At 43.4% G+C, this 22,746-nt stretch overlaps 1 protein-coding gene across 2 annotated transcripts in view; it reads left to right on the top strand.

Moving 5' to 3' along the window:
- Positions 1–22,746, top strand: part of USP31 (ubiquitin specific peptidase 31) — a 186,301-nt gene that overhangs the window by 88,876 nt on the left and 74,679 nt on the right. For both annotated transcript variants that reach the window (XM_073636690.1, XM_073636689.1), the window contains exons 8-10: positions 3,462–3,573; positions 5,408–5,502; positions 9,410–9,487. In XM_073636690.1, the coding sequence (XP_073492791.1) occupies positions 3,462–3,573; positions 5,408–5,502; positions 9,410–9,487 (285 nt within the window). The remainder of the gene's footprint in view (positions 1–3,461; positions 3,574–5,407; positions 5,503–9,409; positions 9,488–22,746) is intronic.

Raw genomic sequence — 22,746 nt, 5'->3', positions numbered from 1 at the left:
CCTGGACTGATTCTAGTGACGTCAGCAGAGAGCGGACTTCAGACTGCTCTTTGGTGAAAACTGGTCACAGGAGTGCAAAACGAATTGCACTCCTGTGACCCTTAGGAGAAGCCCAGCCAAGCGAGCTCAGGCAGGACTTCTCCTTTTAACCAGGAGTTGTCTTTTCTACTCTAGAATTTTTTGAAACCTGGAAGACCCTTTTTTTTTTTTTTTTTTTTTTTTTCCCATTTCGGCTAGAGTAAGGGAGGGTTATGACCCCTATCGGATTTTTCTTTGTGCTTTTTTTTTTTTTTTTTGTGTGTCCCATTGGGTTGATTTACCCTCTCTTCCTGTCACATAGCCAAAACGAAGTGAGAGAAAATCTTCGCAAATTAAAGGAATCCCTTGGACCTCCCAGGTTACGAAAACTAGTGTCCCCATTGGCAGATTTCCCATCTGACTTTTCTGGGGACAACACAAAATTTGGGATTTTTTCCACTTTCAATAATAATGGACAAATAGAGAGGGTGAATCTCCCTAATCGGGGCACAAATAGCAATAAAAAAAGGACAGGGGTTCTAATCCCTCTCCACTCTATCCAAAACTAAAGACTAATTTTTGCCTTTAGATATACTTTAACCCTTTCACTGCCAGGTTCGTTTATCATATAGACCTGAGAGCCGGGGGGATTTTACACGTACTGTGTATACCTGACAAGCTGACTCCTGCCTGTTGGATGGAAGCATTCTGATGGCTGCGCCCGTAACGTGCACCTCTTCCATGTACCCTGGGCTCTGCTTGCCCATCTGCAAGCCCAGTACCAGTGTTCTGTCAAAATAGCCAATTCATCAAGATCTCCAATCGCGTCACTTCCGGTTACTGCAAAGCATCAGTAATTGGAGATTTAGATGAGTCTGCAATCTGCGCTGCATTACATTCAGTGGAGTACAGGGGAGACATCCAGGTTGTCTCATTAAAGAGAACCTGTCACCAAAAAATGATCACATAGGAGACTTTGCGTCCCCTATGTGATGGAAAAGAAGTAAAAAAAAGATTTAATTGTAAAAATTTAAATTGCACCCAAGCACATAAAATCTCGCCCCCCCCCCCCTCCCCCCGCGTGTTTGCACAAATGAATGTAAACAAACACTTGGGGGGCGCCTACGGATTAAAACATTAATTGCAATACAAATACATATTGCCACGCAAGACGGAGTGAGAGCAAAATTTCTAGCAATAGACCTTCTCTGTAACGCTAAAATGATGTCCTATAGAGGCTTTGCCTATTGAAAATATAAGGATCTGAAGTTTGTCACCATTTTACAGGTGCACACAATTTTTTTTTTTTTTTTTTTTTTAACCGTTTTTATTAAGGTTTTTGCATGTTTACAACCATCCATACAGACAAAGAAGAAAAAAAGAAGTACAATAAATTATGGGGCATAATACACCAGCAAACAGTTCACCTGCTACTTGTAATTTACATATACATAGACTTCCAATCCTACTGAAGCATATATCTAAACATTCAAACAAAGATGCAGTAATCTGATAAGATATATGTAGGGTTACATGGTAATATATGTTTAGGCATCAACACATCTGTCATACTATAAACACAATGCCTCTAGAAACAGTGGCCCTGCTACTTGAATAGCCAAAGCATTGCACCTGAGCTCTTATGTGTGATCACCCTCATTGTAGTGAGGTAACTTCCTGATGATTATCCAATCTGCCAGAGTAAAATATTGCACATATGTCATTATGCAATGTTAAGTATCAGCATAGGTGCCAGCTCGGCAACCTTTTTAACTACCTTGCAGTATCCTGAGGGAGAACAATGAGAATGGGGCTAGGCACTGCCAGCCATGGCTCCCATAATTTGTAACATTTATTCGATGTGCCCCTATTTCGATAGGCGTGTTCTTTCAAGTGAGTGTCATTTACTTGGAGCCTCCATCATGTGAGTCCTCACATGATGGAGGACTCTGTGATAACCATTTCAGAGCGATACGTTTGCGCGCTATAAACAATAGCCTGTTAACTGGTGTTAATAACTCCAGTGGATATACTTCCTCATCCAAGCTTTCCAACAAAGATATTTTGGGATCCAGGGCAACATGAGTGGAAAAAGCCCCATTAATAGTATTCACAAGCTCAAGACAGTATCTGACAAGCTTGGAGCACCTCTATAGCATGTGAAGCAGGTTTGCTGAAGATTGTTGGCAATGTGGGCACACCTGGGTGTCCCTTCTGCCCGAATTAAATGGCTTCTCTGGAGTCCTATATGTTCTGTGTATGATAAACAGTTGGGTCAGACGTTGCACAGATGACCATGACACAGAAGGCACTGTCTCTAGAATGGTTTGCCAGTCATCATCCGATTATATCACCTGGGTCTTTCTCCCACCCTCTTCTGCCTGCACATTTAGAAGTATCCTGGGATTTGGCCATTAACTGGCCATACAGATATGAGATAAGACCTTTTTTCTCAGTAAATATGGCCAAAAAAGGTGAGAAGTGGCATAGAACCAACGTTTCACATGCAGTTTTAGGGTTTGATATGTTGGGTATCTATTTACCCAATGCAACCTTGTCTTTTTTATTTTTTACTAAAAAAAATGGGTAATATATTCCATTTGTGTGCCCTAAAATTAACTTTAGTGTATTGTTTTTACTGGGCCTTTGCAGTAATTACGTGTGACATAAAAGATTGGCATTACCACGGTTTTATTCCCTGGGGTGTCTGCTTCCAGAAAATATTTTAATGTTTTTGGGCTTTTGTGTAATCTTTAGACCTAAAATTTATTTTTTGAAACTTGTGCAAAAAAAGTGGAAAAAACGGCTCGGGAAGCAAAAGGGTCAATGATTTAAATTACTGACCAAGTTCAAATATGTAGAGAAGGACTTCTGACTCTTCAGAATCTGTGTACTTGTTTTTTGTTAGTGAAGCCAAGCAACCTGCAAGTCCGCTTTGGCAGTCCCCATATTTCTCTCTTGGCAAGGTCACTTTAAGGTAAAGGTGCCAAGACCCAATAGGTAAAGGTTTTAATGCTTTCGCAAAGTGATCTTCTCCCTTTTCTTTTATGTGCTTTTCTCTTGTATGTCTTTGGGCGGACAAAATAAGAAACTTAGCAATAGAAATGCTGTATTGAACATTCTACTGCCTCACTCATGAGCATTGTCAGAGTTCAGTCAGTCATGGACTGCTATGACTTTAGGCACATCTCTTGCAGGTGGTGCAGAGGAAGCCGGCTTCAAGTGCAGATGGCAATTTCAGTTTGGTCCCTGATATGTAATTTTGTTTTGGATCTCTTTTTAACATACTGCAAATTCCAGCTTGTGTGGCAGGTAGATCTTGCAGCTGCAGTCGCCAATAATAAACCTATAATCAAGCTTGTCAGTTTCCACCCATCACTGAATAACTTTAGCTATTTAAAATGATGTAGCCAATTGATTATATTGCTGCCAATGTTTTTTAGGTTTGGGCAACCATTTGTTTTGCATCTGGAGAAGAATGTCACATGGGATGTCCTGCAGAAAGAGATCTTGGAGAAAATGCAGTACTCCTTACGGCCTTCAGTGTGTGTTCAGGTGAGTGCAATTCCTTGTTGTCTTCCCCCCTTCTGTTTTTCTTTTTCTTTTCATTGACTGATTTTACTTAGTGATTTTAAAGCCAAAATGTTTACCTTAATGCATTCCTTGCATTAAGGTAAAAAATGTTTCTCAGCTTTCTGTGCTCTCCTGTTTCCCTAAATACTTACCATAGTTCTCAATTGATCCAGCTCTGTGCACGGCTGCATCTCTTCTCTGCCCTCTCCCTCTATGCACAGGGACTGGGGCCATTGGCTCCTGCTGCTGTCAATCAAACGCAGTGAGGAGAGGGTGGGGCAGGGCCGAGCAGCGCTATGTGTGTGTCTATGAACGCACACAGCCCGGCTCAGGATTGTGTCACACATTTGCCCCCATAGCAAGTGGTTTTCTACAGGGATAGAGGAGGAGTGGGGAGCACTGATGGTGGACCCTAGAAGAGGAGGCTCAGGGCCACTCTGTGCCAAGCCATGGCACAGAGTGGGTGAGTATAACCTATTTATTAAAAAGAAAAAATTTCCTTTAAAAACGCTTTAATGCATGGAGTCAGGGCCGCTGATAGGGCAGTACAGCCAGCCCTCCAGTAGGGGGCCCGAGCTCTGTCAATTCAGAAGAGGGGCCCAAGCACCTGCAGGAGAGGCGAGCCGGCTGTACTGCCTTGTGACTCCTGTGTAACCCCCCTGCAGCGCTGCTTGCTTTCTCCCTCGGCTTTCTTTTCTCTTTCTGTGTGTCAGGGACAGCTGCAGAGTCTCTCTCTGCCTTTGCCATGCAATCTTTACACTGCTGGGTTCTGAAACTTCCCCTCCCCTCCCCCTGTGATCGGAAGTGTTATCTATTGCAAGGAGGAAAAACTGAGGTAAGAAGTTCTCTGCCTGCTCCTCCTTGAGTCCTGAGCTCTGCTCTACCAACCTCCACACCGTGCTCTGTGTGCATTTGTAACCTGCAGGGACTGAATGGTGTAGAACTTCTGATGGAAGGGGGTGAGTGTGGGAATGTAGCTGCAGAATGTTCAGGATTCGGAAAGGGGGCAAATGTGCCAGCTGAAGGTAAACGCTAGATACCACTGCAATGTTGGAGCTAGAGGCAAGTGAATACACCTCTCCCTCCACCTGACAGACATTCCTGCACCAGCCATTTCTATATGGCACCCCTGTGGCACCATTCACACTTAGCGTAGCGGGAATGCATGTACCTGTGCGTAATTTGTCACAAGTTTAGGAAATGCAAAGTGTGAATGCGGCCTAAGGACTTTCACATGGGCGGCTGAGCCATGGATTTACTGATATCCCTGGCTGCGCACCCAAATTCTAACAATACAGTCAGACAGGGCTGTATACAAGCTGTGACTGCAATGTTTTACTATACAGCTGCGCCATTTTTAATGCAGGCTGCAGAGTTTGACAGGTAATGCCACCTATCAAACTCCCTGTTGAGTTCAATGGGGCCGCTCTGCAACCGCAAGCCAAACACTTGGCTCACAATTGCAGTGCGATCTCACAATGTAAAATTACCATTCAGCAATTCAAAAAAAGTATTAACAAAAGGATACAATTTCTGCCATGGCTGCAAAACAGCATTGCGACCATCGCATTTTAGCAAAAATGTCATTTGATATTTTCGGAGGGGGTAGGGAGGCCCAGTCACGTAGGCTATATGGGGCCCTGTGATTTCTAACAGGAGCCCTGCCTGGAGTTGCATTTTTAAAGTGGAACTTGCAGGAAAATTCAGGGTCCATATTACCTATATTTGGGCCGCCCCTCTTGTTTTTTCACCCTTGTGCTCCTTTCTTTTTCATTGTGACCTTCAGTAACTAATATTTATTGTGCCTTTTTATTAGGTGTGTCCATTTAGCCTTCGCGTGGTTACCGCTGTCGGGATAACATACCTCTTACCTCAGGAAGAAAAACCTCTGTGTCACCCCACTGTTGAGAGGTAAGTTCTAGCAGCACTTGTTTTTGTGTGAGGGGGTAAAACTTAGTTTTAATATAATATTTCATAATGGACACTGCAGATGTTGCGTTTTACTATATTTACACATCTGTTCAATAAAATTCTTAGAGTGTGTGTGTGTGTGTGTGTGTGTGTGTGTGTGTGTGTGTGTGTGTGTATATGTATATATATATATATATATATGTGTGTGTGTGTGTGTGTATATATATATATATATATATATATATATATATATATATAGTTAGTGTGTAATTTTGTCACTTAGATCTGTACACATGGCAACCTCCTGTCCATTGCCTGCTCAGGGCCATTCAGAGGTGATGTAAAACAAGAGAGGCCACCATCATGCTATATACTGAATTATTATGTTTTGCCTCAGATCTCTATTTTCCCAAACAGAGTGACACACCTGATTCCAGTTTGATAAACTGTGTATATTTTCTCCTCTCTACACAACTGAAATATGCAAAGTTGCTGTATGAAAAATTGAGTGTTTCCTACAGTAAATCCTAAAGGCATGTTTCTTCCACTTCTTGTAAATAGAATGAACAAGCCTGCCTAATTGTACAGTACAGGACACGAGTTTCCTTTTCTCCACTTAACTACAGCCACTGCAGCTTCCAGATTGATGACACATGGTGTGTTCTCTCCTGGGAAAGGAGCTGGTCCCCTACAGTCTCTGGTCTCTTCCTCTGTGGGGTTCTCCCCTCCTTTCCTTAACCTCCTCTTACCCAGTCTCTTCCTCCTTTTTATTCTTGGGAGTTGTCCCTGGACTCCTTACCCCTGACTTGTGTGCATAGGGTCACCCTTTGGTGGCCCAGGGCTAGCCTTCACCGGAATATCCAGTAGCCTTCAGTTGTGAGACTTTTTAGGAGACAGGTAATAGACAACTGTACCCATTCTGCTCCTCAGCACCCCCTCTGGGCGGACATCAGGCACAAGGGAAATAGGACAAGAGAGAAGGCCAGCACACATTGTCCTGTGCCCCTCTGTGGCAGACCCAATGGGGAAAATCTCTACACTGATTGAGACCACAGGGAGTAAGCACTGAGGGTCAGTGTCTCCTGTTAAGTCGTTGTCCAACTTGTCCATCTTTGCTTCCTGATGGAGGGGGCAGGAAGATGAGGAAGTGGAAGGTGAATCCTCAGAGTCTGAGAACCTCTCCAGGGAAGATTGGCCATCACCCTTTATATTCCTAAGGTAAGAGAAATCATTAATGTTCTGCTTAATGAGGTATGCTCCTGTTTGAACTTAAAGCTGTCCCCACCTTCTGGACCTAAGGTCACCAGTATGGGATCTCTTCCAAAGTCCAGAAAACTTATTAGGTCCTTTCTGGTTCACCTATTTGTACAGGATGTTCTGTGTGAAGACTGCCCCGCAGCCAGACAAAATGTATAGAGGTTTGCTCAGCACACCCAATTGAGGAGGCTTGTCACAAGAAGTGGAGTTCAAATGGTGTATACGATTATTTTGTGGCTCAACCAAATCCCTGTTGGTTCTGGTGCAGGACGTCCTTTAAAGGCCCAGTGGAGAGGTTGGTGTCCCTCCCTTAAAGCATATTTTGCTCTGTCGAGCTTGACAATGCAACAGGCTCTGCCAGATCCTAGCAATCTGGGCCAAGCATGTACCACACAACACAAGATCTATGTTGATGGAAACCCTCAGTACTCCAAAAATCGGTCACTTCCGACCACTTCTTGCAGTCTCGAGGGCTGGTGTACCATGCTGTTTCAAGGTCATTTTCATTTTTCAAGGTCATTTTCTTTGACGACTTTGCTTTTAAAGCCTGATATTCCTATACTGCCTAAAGCAAGGGTAGGCAACCTTAAAGAGGTGGAGATCTACCTGAACAACACGGGAGAAGTCAAAGATCACTGGACACTGTCGCATCTTCACACGTGATTTAAACCTCTAATTGCCGTACTACCGTGCTGCAATCGCATGCATTACACAGTAATCATGAGTTTAAATTAAATGAGTTAAATGAGTTTTAAGTTGCTTCACACTGACCTGAGGATCTCTGCTGCTGGCACCACTCTGGAGATCGCTAGCTGGAATAAAAGGTGGAGTGCAATTGATATCATCCCTCATGGGACAGGAGCCAGCAATACACGGGAGGCATCAGCTTATGCCACTATTGTTTACTACTATAGCTCCAACTTTACAAGTAATCCCTCTGCATTATTATTATTATTATTATTATTATTATTATACTACACGATTTATATAGCGCCAACAGTTTGCGCAGCGCTTTACAATGTAGAGGGGAGGACAGCACAATTACAGTACAACGCAATACAGAAAGGACAGGAGGGCCCTGCTTATAGAGCTTACATTCTAAAGGGAGGGGGTGGTGGTACAAAAGGTAATAGATGCGGGGAATGATTTGATGGGGGTGGCTCAGGGACAGTTGTTAGGTGGGTGTGGGATAGGCTTCCCTGAATAAGTGAGTTTTCAGGGAGCTCCTAAATGTGGACAGGTTGAGGGCTGATCTGATATACCGGGGCAGGGAGTTCCAGAGGATGGGAGAGCATTACACTCTGATGCTCTGAATGGTGGGTCAGCAATCCCAGACCGTGATCTACCAGTCACCTGTCTGCGATCTATTGGTATATCACAATCCAGGCTGCTAGCCTAAAGTGTGGAAATCGAACTCTTGAAACCCTGTCACCGTGCTTGGAAGGCTTACTTTGCCTGGCACATGGCACAGAAGTTCCACCCTAGATGATACACGCCGTGGACTGTTCTAAAAACTAACCGCCAGTGTCTTTCCCTGAAGGTGGCTGCATAGAATTTATGGTCTTCATTAATGGAAGCCTGTGTCCTGTACTGTACTCCAGGTCAAAGTCAAAAATGATTATTTTCCACTTTTAATGCACTGAAAGCACAGCACCTTGCCTATAAGGTGTATGGCCTGCCTGTAGCAGGCAAAACTTCATACTGTGAGGATCTACCAAATGGTATTGGTCCAAAAAAACCTGGAAGTACTTTTATAACCATTCCTGAATTATCCCAATTACTTTGTCTATACACAGATCCAAAACTGCAGTGCAAAACTACATTGTAGGCAAAGTTAGCTGTTTATCAGATAATTAATACACTTACCCCATCACCCATTTAATACCCTCCATGCCCGAACCCTACTTCTATTCAAACAATGTAAGGTAATTGGGTAGAAGAGCAACACGCATACATACCTGCTGCATATAGCCTAATTTATAAAGCGGTAGCTTCTCATACATTCTCAGTCCTTTCTTCCCTTTCTGTTTAGTATACATTAGCAGCATCAGACTACCAAATTACTTATTCTAAATATATACAGCTCATCAGTAAGGATTAATTATGTACACTCTGTTAAGCACTCAATTTGCTTTATTGTTGGTAAATATAGGGGTTGATTTATTAAAGCTGGAGAGTGCAAAATCTGGTGCAGCTCTGCATAGAAACCAAACCTCTTCCAGGTTTTATTGTCAAAGCTTAATTGAACAAGCTGAAGTTAGAAGCTGATTGGCAAATGATTTGCATTTAGGATCTAGTCTGAGATAAGTGTAAGATCAGTTTTGGATATGTTTGAGACACATTTACTTTGACTGACATTGACTAAAAGCCAAGCAACATGATGCATTGCAAAAGCAACAATAAACACAAGTGTTCTGTGCTTCCGAAGATCTAATTCAACCTTTTGCACACAACATTACACATGACAAATGCTTCACAAATGATGTCAGAAGCAATTCACAAATGCCTGTGTACACAAAACCTTCCTTCCAAACGCGACATTAAACAAATGATGGAAAGAAAAAAAGTAATGGTTCTGTTTTTCAAATGGTATATTTGTTCATTTTGAGAAAATTTGTGTTTTATTCAATGTTATGTTCTTTTGTTCCAGGGCTCTCAAATCTTGTGGTTTAGGTGGGGCCGCTCATGTGAAGTTGGTAGTGGAATGGGACAGAGAAACTAAGGAATAGTAAGTATATAAAGAGAAACGTGTCATTTGGCAGCCATAGGGGTGGTTCTTTAAAGACAAGGCATTACAGATTGCTGCTTCAGCACAAGAATAGTATGTCAGATGTCTTGTCATCACATCTGCATGGGTTAATAAGGGAGCCAATAACCTATATTTATCTTGTTGGTCCTGTTCATCATAGGAAAAGCATTCCTCTGTTGCCCTAAGCAGCCAGATTATAGAACTAATAAAAAAAAAAAAAAAAAAAAAAGCATCAAAATAATAAAAGGATGAAGGATTGTTGCAGGCTACAGCCACACTTACGTTTAACCCCACCCTAGGTATTAAAGCTGAATATTGCCTAAATGCAAATGAAATGTGTAGTCTTTCTTGAACCTTTGGATTACTGCACAGATATGGAAGAAATATGCAAAGCACACAAAGTGAAACTTTGCCTCTTTGCAAGAGCTTCTTGTGATAAAGGCCAGTCACTGCTGCTCTTTCTCCTTGTGCAGGATGACTGGTCTGGTCTCCGCCCCCTCATGTAGCTTTCTGCAGCCAGCCTATAGTAGGTGGAACTGCTGGGCCCCTCCTGTGGCTCTGCTCTCTGTGCCGGCTATGTGCTTCACAACCAGGATGTCATTACTATTTGAAAGGGAATAACTGGGTTTGCAAAGGCAACTGGTGCACGCAAACTGGATTTACGTTTTGTGGTAATTGTAAAATGTACCAAAGTGATATTAAAGTCTTGTTTGTGTTTTTTTTTTTTTTTTTTTTTTTCATTTAAAAATAACATATACTACTTACCTGCTCTGTGGCAGTGGTTTTGCACAGAGCAGCCCAGATCCTCTTCTCGGGTCCCACTTCTGTGCTCCTGGCCCCCTCCTTACAGCTAAATGCCCCCACAGCAAGCAGCTCCATTCAGACACGGAGTCGTGGCTTGGCCCTGTCCCCCTTTATCTCCTCATTGGCTCACTGACTGTGACAGCAGCGGCAGCCAATGGTGCCCGCTTCTGTCTCAGCCAATGCAGAGGGGGCTGCTGCACACAGAGGCTTTTTTATCTTAATGCATAAAATGCATTAAGATAAACCTTCTGCCTTTTTAGAACCACTTTAAATTCAAAGTTCTTGCGCCCAGAGTTCAACTTTAAAGTGAAAGTCCAGTCAAATCCTAACTATGCTTAACCACTTGCCGACCGCTGCACACCGATATACGTCAGCACAATGGCAGCGATGGGCAAATGGGCGTACCTGTATGTCCCCTTTAATTGGCGGGGCTAGCGCGCACGGGGGTCCCGCGGACTCAATGTCCGCTGGTGTCCCGCGATCCTATCACGGAGCCGCAGAACGGGGAGATGCCTGTGTAAGCAAGGCATTTCCCTGTTCTGCTTTGTGACATGACAGAGATCTACTGCTCCCTGTCATTGGGAGCAGCGATCGCTGTCATGTCAGTGGTAGCCCACCCCCCCCCCCCCCCCCCCCGTTAGAATCACTCCCTAGGACACACTTAACCCCTTGATCGCCCCCTAGTGTTTAACCCCTGCCAGTGTCCTTTTATACAGTAATCAGTGCATTTTTATAGCAAACTAACCCTGCCAGTGTCATTTACACAGTAATCCGTGCATTTTTATAGCACTGATCGCTGTATAAATGACAATGGTCCCAAAATAGTGTCAAAAGTGTCCGCCATAATGTCGCATTCACAATAAAAATCACAGATCGCCGCCATTACCAATAAAAATATCCCCTATTTTGTAGACGCTATAACTTTTGCTCAAACCAATCACTATACGCTTATTGCAATTTATTTTTAGTAAAAAAAAAAAAATATGTAGAAGAATATATATGGGCCTAAACTGAGGAAAAAAATTGTTATATATTTTTGGGGGATATTTATTATAGCAAAAAGTAAAAAATTTTTTTTTTTTTTTTTTAAATTGTCGCTCTTCTTCTTCTTTTTTTTTTTTTTTGTTTATAGCGCAAAAAATAAAAACCGCAGAGGTGAGCAAATACAACCAAAAGAAAGCTCTGTTTGTGGGAAAAAAAGACGTAAATTTTGTTTGGGTGCAACGTCGCACAACCACGCAATTGTCAGTTAAAGTGACGCAGTGCCGAATCGCAAAAAGTGTTCTGGTCAGGAAGGGGGTAAAATCTTCCGGGGCTGAAGCGGTTAAAGTGTTACTAAACCCAAAACGGTAAAAGCAGTTCGTATATGCAGTAAAACTTGCTTGTTATACTCCCTGTGGAACCTAAGGGGTTATGTACATTGTTTGTGTTTTTAAAAGGCTGTCTTCTCTGATCCTCCTCCTCCTTCCACTGTCCCCAGTCCATCTCCTGATAAGACAGAGCCTTTGGAGTCAGTCTGCACAAGTTTGGTGTGTATTGCTAGAGTTTTGTTTTTTTTCTTGGATACATGTGATCGGCACAATTCAGACAGAGGTCAGGGGTCCTGCAGCCTCATAGGACAGTCAGAGTAGAATAAAAAATTCCTCCTACAAGCGTTAACCAGACACTGATAGAAGTCACAAGACTGCTGTATACTGGTTATAAGAAAAAGTATTTAGTAGGGTTGTCCCGATACTAGTATCGGTATCGGCACCGATACCGAGCATTTGCCCGAGTACTTGTACTCGGGCAAATGCTCCCGATGCTTCCCCCGATACCTTGAGAGTTAGCAGTGATCGGCGCGTGGGGGAGTTACAAGCTTCCCCCCCCCACGGCTTTCAGCTGCTTTAGTGACATACAGCGGTGATCAGTGCTTGTAACTCCCCCACACGCGATCACTGCTGACTGTCACCACATCCTCCATGCCCCCTCCGTTCCTCTCTTCCTCTCTCCGCTGTCCCCCTCCGTTCCTCTCTCTTCCTCTGTCCCCCTCTCGCCTCCTCTGTCCCCCTCTCGCCTCCTCTGTCCCCCTCTCGCCTCCTCCTCCTCCTTCCTTTGTGAATGGACAGAGTCAGCTGACTCTGTCCATTCACATAACTGAAACATTGTAATCTCCTGTGATTATGATGTATCGGCGGGTACTTGTACTCGTTCCTAAAAAAAAGTGGTATCGGGACAACACTAGTATTTAGCAGTTTATATTTGATTAAAATAATTGCATATCCATGTTATGTACTCTGGGAGACCAGATACAGTGAATACAGAGACCTGGGTTTAGTAACACTTTAAACTTGCTCCCACCCTCCATTCCAAGCCTATTCTAACTACCTTGTAAAGCAGGGGTCTCCAAACTTTCTAAACTAATGGCCAGTTTACTATTCTTCAGCCTGTACGGGGGCCAGACTATGGCCAGTGGAAGTAAACCATGCCCCATCATTGGTTTTATTGGGGGAATCGTGACCCATTGTATCAGTGGGAGGAGTAGTGACTGAATAAGCCAATGTAAAGTGAAAACCCCATCCAAAATGGATCTCACATTTTAAAGTGTGAAGATCAATAGCCAGCCAGGTCTTTACTGCACTTAGGACCTCATTGGGAAGCCCCTGTTTACCACAAAATGGCTTTTTTCCATCCTTGTAAGTTTTCATCCATGTGTAGAAAACTGTAAAGGCCATTGAAATGCTTTATCGTCTCTGCAGTGGGTTTTCCCATACGAATAGAAAAAGATCCCACTTGGTAATAACATTAACTTAACTTGGTTGTAAGGCCAAGCTCAGCTTTTTATTTATTTATTTTTTTTTTTCTGGCTACTGGATAACAGTCTACCTCCAACACTATCAGAATTAGATTTCTCTGTTTTTAGGTTCTATTTCCATTTAGGTATATGACAAGGGAAGTTTGTGATAGAGTGGTTCCCCCAACAAGCTACCTATGTCACTAAGTGGATGTTCTTTTCTGTTTTCGGAGTTCAGAGCATATGGCGTTCTTATGGCTGCCTACATTTGTTTGAAAACCTGTTTTGATAGCTTAGTTGATATAGGCTACACTTGTCTCGTTTTATTAGTCAGCTTGTGAAAGGTGTCTGCTAACCTGCAATGTTAAGTGCAGCTCCGTAATTGCCTCCGTGACAAGCTTGTCTGAATATTTTCCAGGCAGAGCTGAGGCTCTGTTCTTCAGTGCAAGGCAGCGGGAACTGATCATCTGCTGCTGTCGGAAATCAGGTGTGTTTCTAACATTTGTCTGCGGGTTTCATGTGCACTCCTTGACAGCAATCTGAGTCAAAACTAAATTGACTCATTCATCACTAAATTCAGCCTTTGTTGAATTCACTTTAGTATGTGATTGATGCTGTGTTTCAGCTTTTTTACATCGTTAGGCTCATTATAAAGATTTGCATTCATAGATGCTCTCTCTGCCTATACAGTATATGCAGCATGGGCTGTTACTTTCCATTAATACTCCTTGGTTCTGAGCCTGTGCAATACAGGTGCTCATGTTGATTGGTTTAAAAATGGCCGTTTTGTTTACTCTACTTCTGCAGTGCAGAATCCTGTGATAAAAGGCTGCATTGCTGCCAAGAAACATGTGAGAAACTTGCTGAATCTACCCAAAACTTTACTCAAAAACTAAATTGAGCATATGTTTTGACTTCAGCATAGTTACATTTCTTCTTGGATAACGTTTGCTGTTCACTGAGTATTTATTTTTTATTTTTTTTAATGCCTGGAGTTATAATTTAAAGTTGACCCAACAGTAAAATGCAAAGTTTACATATAAGGATCTGTCACTCATTAAAGAAGTAGGGCCAACGCTCTTTTGTCCCTACTTCTGTGGGTCACAGAAGTGCACTTTGTTCTGCATTTCTCTTTTAATAGTGTCAAAAACATTTGTTTGTTAAAAAGGTTTCAAAAAACAATGTGTCAGTGCAACAATGGAAGTCTAAATCTACTGTATATAGAGTGAAGAACACCTCCAGGTGTAAAACACACATATACTGTGTGTGTGTGTGTGTATATATATGTATACATACATATGATATAAAAAAGAACCACCCCCTTAAAATGATCACATCTTGTTGCTTTGTGGCCTGAAATTAAGACAGTTTTTGTTTTATCCGGCTATATTTACTAGTACAACTTATTATATCCAGATGAAAGCTATAGCACCAAGTATGGCAGAAAAAAAAAATTTAATAGAATCACTGAGGAGAATATCACCCACCCCACCATATGTCAGTATTTTGTGGAACCACCTTTTGCTTTAATTCTAGTCTTTGGTCTGTTGGGATTTGTCTCTACTAACTTTGCACATCTAGACTTTGCAATATTTGCCCTCTTCTTTGCAGAACTGCTCAAGTTCAATTTAAACTTGGTTTTCCGCCAGACATATTGTTTGGTGTTGAGACCAAATAATTAAACTTTAGTCTCATCTGGCCATAACACCTTTTTCCATGTGGCCTCAGAATCTTCAAGGTGTGTTTTTTAAGGTGGTGAGAAGAGATTAAAATTTAACTACTTGTCCTCAACACCAAACAATATGTCTGGCGGACATCCAATACAGCTCACCATCCAAACACCATTCCTACAGTAAAGCATGGATTTGGCAATATCTTGTTATGGGGGGGGGGGGTTCTCTGTAACAGGGACTGAAGGACTTGTCGGGATAGAAGGAAAAATAGATGGGGCAAAATACCATCAAATTCTTGAGGAAAATCTGCTGCCCTCTGCCAGAACGTTGTCAGTGGGAAGAAGGTTTACCTTCCAACATGACAATGACCCAAAGCACACAGGAAAAATGACCACACACTGGTTGAAAGAGAAAAAGGTGAATGTCTTTGCATGGCTTAGTCAGAGCCCAGACTTAAACCCCATTGAAAATCTGTGGAATGACTTTAACCAAATGACTTTAATGACCAAGTTTAACTAAACTAGAGCTGTTCTGCAAAGAGTGGGTGAAATATTGCAAATTCTAGCTGTGCAAAGTTAGTAGAGACATATCCCAACAGACTACAGGCTGTAATAAAAGAATAATGTGCTCCAACAAAATACTGACATAAGTGGGTGATCCTATTTCCAACTCAGTGATCCTGTTTTAATTTTTTTTTTTTTTCTATATTTTCTGACATGTTGGTGTTATATCTTCACTTGGAATGTTATAAGTTGCACTGAGTAAATACAGCTGAATAAAACAAAAACTGTGTCTTCATGTTCAGGCTGCAAAGCAACAAACCCACTGTATATGTATGTGTGAATAAGCCCCCCAAACAACTCATGTCATTCACACAAATATTAATTATAAATATATATCCAGTGAACATAAACCTCACATGAACAAATCCAGAAATTGTTTTCTTCTTGGTGTGCTGTGCAAATAGTGAATCATATCCACTTTATAGTTCACTTTAGTTTTTGTGAATCCCACTTCCCAAAAAAACACCACTGTGCACAAAGATGTGTGCGGGTCTGCTCGCCTTCAATATGAACTTCAGATTATAAGAGGTCTAATCGACAGTAACATAATAGCCAGGGGGATCTTCTGCACCTCCACACTTAATGGGCAATATTATTCCCCCACCACTCTTCCAAATGGATTTTTAGGGATAGTTGATAGTATAAGCAGCAATGTACATCAAAACAATAGATGGACATCTAATGCTCTCCATTTAAAATGTCTTTTATTGCAAAGAGAAAACGCCAAACATACTCACAAAGGTAATAAAAAGATCGACATATGATAGCATCTAAATCAACACCACTATATAGAAAATGGGATTTCTACAGTCAAATGTTCAGTAGACTTCGCTCGCAACACAGAGCGAAAAATCATGATGACGTCACTAGACTTCATCATAAGGTAAAAAGTTGAATATATATGCCCCCCCCCACCCTTCCCTTTCCAGGTACTCCACATTTCCTCAGGGTGATAATTTTATAGGTAGTGACATAAAAAGTAGTAATTCGGAATTTGGGAAGAACTGTACGCAACTGCAGCCATAAAAAAAGCCACCTCTAGCTTGCTAGCATTAATACTTGTCAATGGGGGACTATTTTAATTATGAAGCACTCGCATTCATTCAGGTTGTGGCTGCCTCTAAACTAGGAAGACTGTTTGCACCTGTAGTTTAAGGGGCTCATCTGCTTCTAACACCCATGAACATAGCCTAAACAAAGCTTTCTTTTTTTTTTTTTTTGTGATCCAGCTGCTAACGGTGGGAAGTTTTTGGCACCTCAATTATGCCTGCTCAGCCCCATAGGCCTCAGTAGCTGAAATGGATACAATAACAATACTTATGATTTTGCATTGTTTAGCCTTTTACTAGTGAGATATAGGAAGGCGATCACCACTATTCTTTTGCTACATGCTATTTGCTCAGCTTGCATGCTGATCCTGTGGCTTCTATAGCCTAGGTCGCTGACACTGAACAAGTATGTATGCAGCTAGGAAAACCTGAGCTCATGTTGTGTATGCTTGCACCAGGTCAGTAAGCAAGACAAGTTGGGTAAAAGGAATTCCTTTATTGTATAATGGGGGCACAGGAATTCAGAGACTGTCTAGTTATACTGCTGCCTACAGTAGGGTTTGGATGTTGGCAAACAAATTGTGGTCCAGCTCAGTATAACCTTTCCTTGCGCTTCCATCATAACTAGGTTTTTGCTCTTGCAGTATTTTTACTTTTCGTCAGTCAAGATTCCTGCTACATTGGTCCTGTGCTGGCCTCTATATGCAGCTATCCAGATCAACCTTTCCTAAGCTTGACTTTGGAGTGCCATATGTGGATCTCACTTGACTGGGCTGAGCGTGAAGCATGGCCTTTGGGCATTGGGGTCTGCATTGTGGTGCTTTCCAGACCAAAGTGTACTGGTTAAGTTAACTGTTAAGGTTCAGGACCATGGCACAGCCCCAGATGTGACTGTGTCTGACTGAGTAGACCATGCAAACTGAGCACCGGAGTTACCATGTTACTAGGTCAGTTGGATGCCATTTCAACCCCACTTTCTGTTGGTTCAAAGTGGAAGAGGTTTACTCTGAGGGACTATTTGCTATGGACATGTGAAACTCTCCTCAGTTTGTCTCTTAAGCTGTCTGCATACAGTGACCTGGTCACCTTTGGCCAACTTAACTTGCTGTTGCCTACCAGCAAACCAGAAACTAAGGCCTAGTCAAGTACCTTGAGCTAGATTGCTTCCCACCTTGTGGTGCAATATGGTCGCTTCTAGACACACGGGGACAGTGTCACTATACCAGGCAGCTCTTGTACATGCTCCCCTGACCATTCTGCTGCCTGCGGTGTATCCCGTGAGGTGCTTGACACCCAAGGCCCAGAATTTTAGTCTTTTCTAGAGTGTATGCTATCCTCAGAATCTACCTTGGCTCCATCTGGCGTGGCTGCCTTGCAGTCCTTGCGAGTCTTCTGGAGCAGGGCCCTATTGCCTTGGTCACTGTTGTGAAGTTCCAGTTTACTCTTTTTACTCTTTTTAAGCAAAATGGAGACGTGCCCCATCTTTGATTTCAAGATCCTAAAAGATTTAATTTCAGCTCAGAAATTCTGCATGCAATCCACCAAATCTGTCACAGCCTCCCTTCATCAGGGACACTTTTTGGCCTATGTGAACATCAAGGACATGTACTTGCATGTCGCTATATTTTCAGCACATCAGCCTTTCTTTTGATTGCTTTGGCACCCTTTCACTTTTATTTGTGGCCCTGCCATTCACCTGCTTCTTCCTTTTGAGTATTCACTAAGATGCCTTCTTCTGTGCTAATCTGCTTGCGCTCTTGAGGCATCCCCATTGTCTGTTACCTGGACAGCTTCTTGCTGAAGGAACAGATGGCGCAGGTTCTGGCAAAAAATGTAGCCCTGACTGTAAAGATCTTGCAGAGCTTCTGCTGGGTCCCGAGCCTTTAGAAACGAGTACTGGAACTGACTTTCCACTCCACTAATTCTAGACCCAGGCCAAGCCAGAGAAAAATTTCAGATTCTCCGCTCCCAGAGTCAGACTCTCCAGTCCAGAAGTCACCCAACTCTTCACTTCTGCATGAGAGTTCTGGGGCTGATATTGGCCTCTTTCAAGGTAGTCCCATTTTCCCAGTTCCCTTCCACAAAATCCTGTCATTGTGGGACAAGTCAGCCCAGTCTTTGTACTGACCAATTATCTGGCACCGAAAACCAGACCATATTGTTCCTGGTTTGCTGCCCTAGTTTTCCTGTTGTGGAGTTGGGAAAGCCCTTTGTTCCAGTGTTTTAAACGATTCTCAAAACAGATGCCAGACTGACAGGAAGGGTAAAAGGGGGGGGGGGGGGGTAGTGAGTAGTTTTGCACACCTTGTTGGTGCAGGGAACTTTTGATGTCCAAAGAATCCCATTTCCTGATCAACATCCTGGAGCTTCAGGTTAATTTGTTGTCCCTGCAATGTTGTGCCTCCGGACTGAAGGGCCCTCCAGCCTGGATCCTGTCCAACAATTCTACGGCAGTGGCATATAGTAAAAGGGAGGAACCAGAAGACTATCTGTGGGAAAAGAGGTTGAATGGATCCTGTCCTGGGGTTAGAACTTCATGTTCCAGTCTTGTCCACTGTTTACTTTCCAGACAGACATCCTAATCTGACAGCGCCTGTACCAGGAGAAGTGGTCCCTATAGCCAGAGGTGTTGCAGGACCTGTGTCACAGTTCGGGGGTGGCAGATGTAGACATCCTGGCCTCCACGTTTAGCAACAAACTGGACTGGTTTGCTTCCAGAGCCAGGGATCCTCTAGCAGAAGCAGTGGATGCTCTGCGGGTTCCCTGGGATCAGTATTCACCCATTTATAACTTTCCTTAAAGTAGTTGTAAAGGCTGAAGGTTTTTTACCTTTTATGCATGAAGGTAAAAAAGCCACCCTAATACTTACCTGAGCTTGAGGCCTAATCTATCAATGTGCACAGGAGCCTTGCTTCTCCTCTCCTTGTTGGCTTAGACAGCCGCAGTAGCTATTGGCTCCCACTACTGTCAATCACAGCCAGTGAGCCAATGAGGTGAGCATGGCAGGGGCTGAGCCGTGCCGTATGTGAATGGACACACAGCAGCGGCTGGGGAGCGAGCCTGCTTTTCCGAAAGGTCGCACTGGAAGTGACAGAGTGGGTCACTGTGTCAGCGAAAACGTCATTTCCGGCGTGGGTGCAGGAGGGAGGAGGCAGGACAGGAGCTGGCGCCTATTTCCGGTTCTGGTCTGGTGCAGTGGCACTGTGGGAGTCCAGAAGCGGCCTGTAAAGCCACAAGTAGAGCACTGCACACCCGCCATGGAGGAGTCGGCGGCTGCTGCGGTGGGGACAGGCACCAGCAAGGCTCAGGTGGGAGGCAGAGGTTTAAGTCTGCCTTTTTTCCTTTACTTGGGGTTTTGGTAGAAAATTGGAAGAAAGCACTATGCAGTACTTGCATCACTTTAGTTAAGGAGGAATCGGCTGTTTGTGATGACCTGGTTGCCTCTATAAAGAAGGAACTATATGCCACGATTCAGACTTTCCTTGATTCATTATTTAATCCAGCTGTTAGCCAGCTATCCACTTCAGAGTCTTCCCAGGGTTCTCTTTCTATCCCAGTGTTGGAAACTCTAACGGAAGGCCCTTTAAACAGGGAATAGCAGTCCTCCGCACCCTCCGAAAAAGATTCGGAAGAGGAAGTTGAGGAAGCTGAAGTAGCCCCCTCCAAATTTAAGTTATCCCTGGAAGAGGTGGACAGGCTTTTTTAAAGCCATTCATGTTACACTTGGCTTAAGTGAAGAAAAGAAGGAATTAGATCTTCATGACCGTATGTATGCAGGGTTAAATGAACCTAAAGTTCGGACTTTCCCTGTTCATTTGGTCATTTCTGATGCCATTAAAAAAAGAAAAAAACTTTTTTCTACAAAGCCCACAAGAGACATTTTCCTTTTGAGGAGGACCCCTCTGCAGTTTGGAACAAGGTACCCAGGTTGGATGCTGCTTTTTCTCGGGTCTCGAGATCCACCGATCTGGTCTTTGAAGATATGGGGGTTCTAAAGGATCCAATGGATAAACTTATGGATCATTTGCTCAAGAGATCGTGGCAATCAGTCATGAGCAATTTGAAGCCAGCAATGGCAACAACATGTGTAGCCAGGAATCGAATACTTGATTAACCAGCTTAAGTCTCATATAGTGGCAGATTCCCCCAAACAAGAGATTTTAGATTCTTTTTCTACCCTATCCTCTGCAGTTGCCTATATAGCAGATGCTTTGGCTGAAGCAATTAAAATGTCGGCTAGATCAGCAGCCTTGACAAATTCTGCGAGAAGAGCTTTATGGTTGAAGACCTGGCCAGGTGACACAGCGTCAAAAAGCAAACTTTGTGGGATTCCCTTTTCGGGTGGCCTTCTTTTTGGCCCTGATCTAGATAATAGCCTAGACAGGACTGCCGATAAGAAGAGGCCCTTCCCCATCAAAAAGAAAAAACAGGCCCCAAAGCGTCTTTTTCGACCTCCCAAAGAGCTCAGGAGCAGGACCGCAAGTTTCAGCGGAGAAGAAAAACTGATCCTCACCAAAGGGTAAGGGCGGAATCCTTTTCCTTCCTCCTACACAAGCCGAAAAGAGAATGCTAAAGTCCCTCAATTCTACTCCCTAAGCAGTCACGGTGGGTCACTAGGGACAGACGCATTGGCGTACCCATGGAAATTTCATCTTTGCTACGCTTTTCCCCCTTTCCAGTTAATTCCGTTAATATTGAGAAAAATTCAAAAGGAAACTGTACCAGTCATCTTAACCACACCCTTTTGGCCAAAAAGGGCCTGGTTTTCAACCGTTCTGGGAATGGCTATCAAACCTTGTTGGCATCTACCCCCTCAGGCACGATCTATTAGTACAAGGCTGGCTCTCACAGCCTGCTATCTGAGGAGCAGCTCCTAAAGAGCAAGGTGTTTTCCAACCGGTTGATTGCAACGCTGTTATCAAGTAGGAAAAGGGTAACAAAGGGACATTTATAACGAAGTATGGAAAGTTTATAATACATGGTGTAATTCATCTGCCCAAGACCCAGCAAGCCTTGTTTCCATTCTAGAGTTTTTACAGGATGGAGCAAATAAGGGACTAGCTGTCTGTACACTGATGCCGCGTACACACGAGTGGACTTTACGGCAGACTTTGTCCGACTGACTTTTCGACGGGCTTTTCAACATGAACGGACTTGCCTACACACGATCAACCAAAGTCTGACGGATTCGTACGTGATGATGTACAACCAGACTAAAACAAGGAAGTTCATAGCCAGTAGCCAATAGCTGCCCTAGTTTCGGTTTTTGTCCGTCGGACTAGCACAGTGTTTCTCAACTCCAGTCCTCAAGGCGCCCCAACAGGTCATGTTTTCAGGCTTTCCATTATTTTGCACAGGTGATTTGATCAGTTTCACTGCCTTAGTAATTACAACAGCCATTTCATCTGAAGGAAATCCTGAAAACATGACCTGTTGGGGCGCCTTGAGGACTGGAGTTGAGAAACACTGGACTAGCATACAGACGAGCGGACTTTTCGACCAGACTCGAGTCCGTCGAAAAGATTTGAAACATGTTTCATTTCTAGGTCCGTCGAACTTTTGGGGAAAAAAAGTCCGCTGGAGCCCACACACGATCTAATTGTCTGGCGGACTCCGGTCCGCCGAACCAAGTATGCCGTAAAGTCCGCTCGTGTGTATGCAGCATGAAAGTTCAGGTTGCTGTGCTAGCAGTGTTCTTTTAAAAATCTGATTACCAGTGGATCCGAGGCTTCGGATTTTTCTCTTACAAGATCTAGACCAGCACCACTCAAGGGTTTCCCTAAATGTAATCTATCAATAGCTCTACAGTCCCTAACAATGAGTCCTTTTGAACCTTTGGAAGAAGCACCTCTCAGGTATTTTACTTTTAAGGCCGTGTTCCTAGTTGCCATTGTTTCTGCACGCAGGATCAGTGAGCTAAACGCTCTGTCAATTAAGGAACCTTACTTATCTATTGTTCCGGATCGAGTTCTACTAAGGACAGCCCCAAATTTCTTACCTAAAGTAGCTTCAGTGCATAATCGTGCTCAAGACATTGTGCTACCAATGTTCTGTGCAAACCCAGCAGGGGAGAAGGAGACCCTTTTTCACATGTTGCATGTCAGAAAGACTTTGTTGTGTTACTTAGAAAAGACAAAGGTCTTCAGATGTACAGATTCATTATTTCTTTTTCAGGCAGCTTCTAAAGTTTCTTTAGCCAGATGGCTGAAATCATCCATTTCAGAGGCATATTCACATGCAGGTTTGTCTCCACCAGCGGGGATTTGTGCACACTCGACCAGAGCACAGGCGGCCACCTGGGCAGAGAGAGCTGGTGCCATCCCTGAACAGATTTGCAAGGCGGCAACATGGTCAAGTTTCCACACGTTCGTGCGAC

This window comes from Aquarana catesbeiana, linkage group LG06 (assembly GCF_042186555.1).
Source record: "Aquarana catesbeiana isolate 2022-GZ linkage group LG06, ASM4218655v1, whole genome shotgun sequence".
NCBI lineage: Eukaryota > Metazoa > Chordata > Amphibia > Anura > Ranidae > Aquarana > Aquarana catesbeiana.
Note: the sequence above shows the minus strand (reverse complement) of the source record. Positions and strands in the feature narration are given on the sequence as shown.